General features: G+C 42.1%; 2 protein-coding genes across 4 annotated transcripts; one reads left to right on the top strand and one right to left on the bottom strand.

Annotated features, from left to right (window-relative positions):
• Window positions 1-572: 572 nt before the first annotated feature.
• ndufs6 (NADH:ubiquinone oxidoreductase subunit S6) lies at window positions 573-3959 on the bottom strand. The gene is made up of 4 exons (XM_014177965.2): window positions 3689-3959; window positions 1504-1557; window positions 1195-1317; window positions 573-706 (listed from the first exon to the last, which is right to left on the bottom strand). The coding sequence occupies exons 1-4, from the start codon at window positions 3830-3832 to the stop codon at window positions 638-640; spliced, it is 390 nt and encodes a 129-aa protein (XP_014033440.2). The 5' UTR covers window positions 3833-3959; the 3' UTR covers window positions 573-637.
• On the top strand, window positions 3887-5097 carry LOC106588703 (39S ribosomal protein L36, mitochondrial). Of its 3 annotated transcripts, none has more exons than XM_014177966.2 (2): window positions 3887-3961; window positions 4627-5097. In XM_014177966.2, exons 1-2 carry the CDS (start codon window positions 3929-3931, stop codon window positions 5008-5010), a joined length of 417 nt encoding a protein of 138 aa, XP_014033441.1. In that variant the 5' UTR covers window positions 3887-3928; the 3' UTR covers window positions 5011-5097. The 3 variants fall into 3 exon arrangements, with proteins under 3 accessions (XP_014033441.1, XP_014033443.1, XP_014033444.1); XM_014177968.2 differs by having other exon boundaries at window positions 3912-4219; XM_014177969.2 differs by lacking the exon at window positions 3887-3961 and adding an exon at window positions 3968-4384.
• The last annotated feature ends 322 nt before the right edge of the window (window positions 5098-5419 follow it).

Below are 5419 nucleotides of genomic sequence, written 5' to 3'. Positions count from 1 at the left end.
TACTAATATTAGCCCTCTAATTACAATGAAGAACAAGATGTGCCACTATGTTCTGGGCCAGCTGCAATTTGTTTTGCTAAGTTGGTGGATATGTCTAAAGAAAAATTAAGATACCAGCACTGGAAGTGCCACTTGAACAGAATAACTATTGTGTTTTTGCTACAAACACACAGAATAACTCTTTAATAAGCCCTTGTGTTGTTGCCACACACACATAATAACTCTTTAGTCCCTTGTCAAAACTAACCACATCACAGCTTCTACAGTAACCACAACACCCTGTCTGTCTTTCACCTTGTTGTTTCACTGAATTATTGATTGCATGAACACTTTTGACAAGTCAGCCAATGCTGCCCTCTGGCAGTGGGATGGGGAACTGTAAAATGTTAAATCCCAGACGTTTTTCTGCAGGGTCCAGAAATACAACTCATTTCAATTACCATTGTGACATTTACTAGTCTCTCCTGGGAACCTTGATTTGGGTCTGGGTGCCAAGACTAGGCAGTCACCAACTGTCAGAGCTTCCATATGCATATACCCACCACTCATAGGAACTCATACAGAGACAGGAGAATAGCAGATATCATTTATTAAGCAGAATAACACTAAACAGAGCGAGATTGACTGAGAACAAGTCTCAATGATGATGGGTCTGTTTGAACTGCAGTCCACAGTAGCCACATGTGCCCACTTTAGTTTCTTTATCCTGGAGAAACACACAGACAGAAGACAGCAAACAGACATTAGGACAAGAGAACGTCACATCAAATAGACCAATTCACTGTGTAGCATGAAGCTGAAAAACAGGAACTCTACCTGATGTAAAGGCCTATTCGCAAGCCACCAAGTGCGCCATGAGGTCAGGCGCAGCGTGAGGTTATTAAAGATCAATTTACTTGAACTCAGAAGTGGCACTGACTCCAAAGCACACCTCCATTGAAAAACAATGGCTTGCGTGGTGCAATGCCGTTCTTGCATGAATCATGCGAATTGGATTTAAGATGGAAAAATGTAAAACAATATCGCTACGCCCACTCTTGTGCTTGTAATGTGGTGAGAGCTTATGAGCATTACCAGGTTGATGTAGACTTTTGGGTGGCCCAGGGCTCCGCCACCCTCATCAGGACACCACTCTAGCTAGTGTACACCTCACAGTCATGTAGACTAACTAGTGTATACTAAAGAAATTATTACCAGGTTGATATAGACTTTGGGGTGCCCTAGTGCTCCTCCACCCCCGTCACATGACACCACTCTGGCCTCAATGCCACTGACCGGCTCCTCAGCCACCAGCTTGATGGCAAAGTTCTTGTTCACCTGGAAACACACAGCATTGTAGTCCACTCTGTATTGTAGTAAACATTCCCTCTCAGTGGACTGCTCAAGATTCTGCATTGTAAACCTATCAATGCCCAGCTTTAGGCCGTATTTCAACAGGTTGTTGTATGAATCAACAGCCCCCTTAGCACCATGGCTGCCCTTCCAGACTGGATGTAGTTTTACCTCTTTCTGTCGTCCCACGAACCTGGCCCGCCTGGGATCATTTTCATCATACACCTGAAACAACATGCAGACAGACACTGATTAGGAACATAGCTAGTACAATCAGATATAGCTGGGATTATGATCTACAGTGCCTTGCAAAAGTATTCATACCCCTTGGATTTCTTCACATTTTATTGTGTTACAAAGTAGGATTCAAATGGATTTGTCATTTTGTTCCAACAATCTACACAAAACACTCTGTCAAAGTGGAAGAAAAATGTTAACATTTTAAAAATATTTCTATAAATTAAGTAACTAAAATATAGTCATTGCAAATGTATTCAGCTCCCAGAGTTAATACTTGTATATACACCTTTGGCAGTGATTACAGCTGTGTATCTTCTTGGGTAAGTCTCTAAGAGCTTTACACACCTAGATTGTGCAATATTAGCCCATTATTTTTTTTCAAAAGTCTTGAAAGCTCTGTTAAGACAATGGGGATCATGGCTAGACAGCAATTTATTTGACATAGATTTTCAGGCAGATTTAAGTCAAAACTGTAACTTGGCCACTCAGGAACATGCACTGTCTTCTTGGTAAGCAACTCCAGTGGCGATTTGGCCTTGTGTTGTAGGTTATTGTCCTGCTGAAAGCAGACTGAACCAGGTTTTCCTCTAGGATTTTGCCTGAGTTTAGCTCCATCCCATTTATTTTTATCCTAAAAAACACCCCGGTATTTGCCAATGTCAAGCATACCAATGCCCCGAACATAAGGCTTTGCATTTAGGCTAAAAAGTGTATTCCTTGGCAGTTATGTCGCTGTATTACTTGATTGCATCCATATTTTGGAATATTTTCATTCTACATTTCACTCTGGTCTTTTAAGTAATTATTATAGTCACTACAATGTTGTTGATCCATCCTCAGTTTTCTTCACAGCCACTGAACTCTGTAGCTGTTTTAAAATCACCACTGGCCTCATGGTAACATCTCTGAGCAGTTTCATTCCTGTTCTGCAGCTCAGTTCAGAAGGAGGACTGTATCATTTGTGGTTTAATACATCATCCACAGGATAATTATTAACTTGACCATGCTTAAATAGATATTCAATGTCTGATTTGTTATTGTTATCCATCTACCAATCACTGCCCTTCTTGATGAGGCTATCGAAAAAAGCTCCCTGGTCTTTGTAGTTCAATCTGTGCATGAAATTCAATACTTGACTGAGGGACCTTACAGATGTATGTATGGGGGACAGAGGAAGGGTTAGACATAAAAATAAATAAATAAATCAACCCCTATTATTATTATTTCACAGTGAGTCCATTATGTGATTTGTTAAGCCACATTGTACTTTTGAACTAATGTAGGCTTGCCTAAACAAATTGACTGAATACTTATGAAACAACTATATTTTAGTGATCTAATTTGTATTATAAACTGGGTCATTCGAGCCCTGAATGCTGATTGGTTGACAGCCGTGCTATATCAGACTGTATACCACATCTATGACAAAAAATATTTGTACTGCTCTAATTACGTTGATAACCAGTTTATAATAGCAATAAGGCACCTCAGGGGGTTGTGGTATACGGCCAATATACCACGGATAAGGGCTGCCATTATAAGAACAGCCATTATGGCCAATATACCATCATATTAAAAATAAAAATAAATAGAATTTTCCTCCACTTTGACGTTACAGTATTTTGAGTAGCTTGTTGACAAAAAAATGAAGGAAATCAATTTGAATCCCACTGTCACAATAAAATGTGAAGAAATCCAAGGGGTATGAATACTTTGGAACGGCACTGTAGATACGAGATAACTGATCACATGTACATACATTACATGATCCCAGTTTAGTTTCATCACAACCATCAATAAAATAGCATACAGTTAGCTATGTACAATGACACTCCAGCTAGTTAGCTAAAGTGTCATCTGCCTTTGCTCTGACTAGCTTTGTCTTGACCGATGTGGCAATGCCTACCGACTGTGAAAACGCCTATCCATCCCACTACTGTAGTGGGTGAGCAGCTAACTGAAGTTGGACCAAGGGTGCAAATCCTAATTGATAACACCAACATCTAACACTATGCCAAAGGCTTGGTCGTGGTGCAAGTGTGTGCCGTTAGTAGCAAAATTACATATTTTCGGGGAAGCAAACACACACAAGCCTAACGTTAGAACCTTAACTTACCTGTCCAGTGTGGGTAACCTGCTCTCCAGTGGTCGACACTTCTAGACTGTAGCGCTGTACAGAAAGCGCCGACGTCTTCAAAGGTGATACAAACACTTTAGCATTTCTACTGAAGGACAGAATCCGATGCACAGCGGCCGCCATGTTTACAATGGACTCTGTACCCAGGATGCTTTGCAAAGAATAGGGACATTCTCCGCCCTCCAAATACGTCCGCCTGGTCCAAGTGCTGGGAATTTCATGACATTATTCACGAATCGTTTGCAACCAACAGTAACATCATTATCATATTAAGGAGTGGATTATTGTAAAGATGTGGTAGTTTATCAATTCAGCAACGCGTTACTGTTGAAATGAACGCGAGAAAGTGTGTTAAGAAACGACACAAAAACTGCTAACGTTCGCGTTACGTCACAGCCAGGAAGAAGCGATAGCTCTGCTAGAGAAATCCTTCTTCGGCAGTGTTGTTTTGATTAAACGGTGCATTTCAGGGGTTTATTCCCCTATCTAACCCGTTCTTGTAGATGAAAGGTTGGTGCATATTCAGTTACATTCAGAAAGTTATTCTGATCAAGTAATGGTACTTGCATTTGCCTAATCGGGCAGTTGAAGGACGATCGCGGCTGGCCTTGGGAATCGAGCATGAATCATGCGCTGTAAAGCTAGCTGGAATCTGCTGCTAGAGCATACAAAAATGTATATTCTCCAGAATAAGTAAAGTGTAATAGACACTGCATATTATATTTTTATCTGCATTATTTTGATTGCCTCCTCTCCTCCAGCACCATTCGTAGCTGAAAGGACTGGATAGGCTTTCAGCTATTGCTTTCACCTGTCATGTTCTGTCAGATCGGTGATAATGGAGGAATGGGAAGAACACAGTCTGAGGTATCACAACTCCAAGCAAGTGAACCAAAATATTGTCTCTCTCTTTCCAGACAGGTGTTGGTGACACCATGGCACCACTCCTGTTGTACCGCATCGTCAGCTCCCTAACCTGCCATCTAACCCAGAACACCCTCAGCCGGATCTACCCTAGCACTGCCACCACCATCTCCCGCTGCCTCTCCTCCCTTACATCCTACCCAGCCAGAGTGCTCCTGACCCCGGGTAGACCCATCCAGCCCCTGGCCTCTTCTCCCCAGGATGGTGGCTCCCTCCTAGGCCAGTGTCAGCACCTGGCCTGCCTCCAGCCCGCTTCAGGGATGAAAACCAAGAGTGCTCTGAAACGGCGCTGTAAAGACTGCTTCTTTGTGGTACGGCGGGGTCGTCTATTTGTGTTCTGTAAGGCTCACCCCAGACACAAGCAGAGACAGGGGTGAAGAGGAGCAGGGGGTGTGATGACAATGTGTGTATGGTCCTCTAAATTGTTTGTTACTTGAATTGCCACATTAAAGTTTGTGACTGATTGACCTTTTCCTATCCCGCTGTCTGTCACCTATCACCACCACCTCCCTGTCTTCTCTCTTTCTCAACAAGTCCCTTATACTTTTTAAAACTACACAGTAGAGAAGAAGCTATTCTGATACATGTAGTAGCAGCTGACTAAGTGAAATATGGCAGCCTAAATGCACTGTCGCTTCAATGGAGAAAATGTCACTGCTATGACAGCTAATGCACCTATTCATCATTTAGTGGTTTTAAATAACTTTGATGCTGATCCAATGAAGACACATTTGGTCTCCTAAACCTCACTGGTGTGATATGACAGGAAAAGTTGGTCACATTTCA

The sequence above is a fragment of the Salmo salar genome, chromosome ssa27 (genome assembly GCF_905237065.1).
Source record: "Salmo salar chromosome ssa27, Ssal_v3.1, whole genome shotgun sequence".
Lineage (NCBI taxonomy): Eukaryota > Metazoa > Chordata > Actinopteri > Salmoniformes > Salmonidae > Salmo > Salmo salar.
This window is presented reverse-complemented; position numbering and strand designations above follow the sequence as displayed.

Excerpts from the sequence above, each read along its gene's own strand:
- ndufs6 (XM_014177965.2), bottom strand. The coding sequence starts at position 3,832 with ATGGCGGCCGCTGTGCATCGGATTCTGTCCTTCAGTAGAAATGCTAAA. Across the intron at positions 1,558-3,688 it reads AGGTTACCCACACTGGACAG|GTGTATGATGAAAATGATCC; the intron begins GTAAGTTAAGGT and ends ATGTTGTTTCAG. Across the intron at positions 1,318-1,503 it reads TCGTGGGACGACAGAAAGAG|GTGAACAAGAACTTTGCCAT; the intron begins GTAAAACTACAT and ends GTGTGTTTCCAG.
- LOC106588703 (XM_014177966.2), top strand. The coding sequence starts at position 3,929 with ATGACATTATTCACGAATCGTTTGCAACCAACA. Across the intron at positions 3,962-4,626 it reads CGAATCGTTTGCAACCAACA|ACAGGTGTTGGTGACACCAT; the intron begins GTAACATCATTA and ends CTCTCTTTCCAG.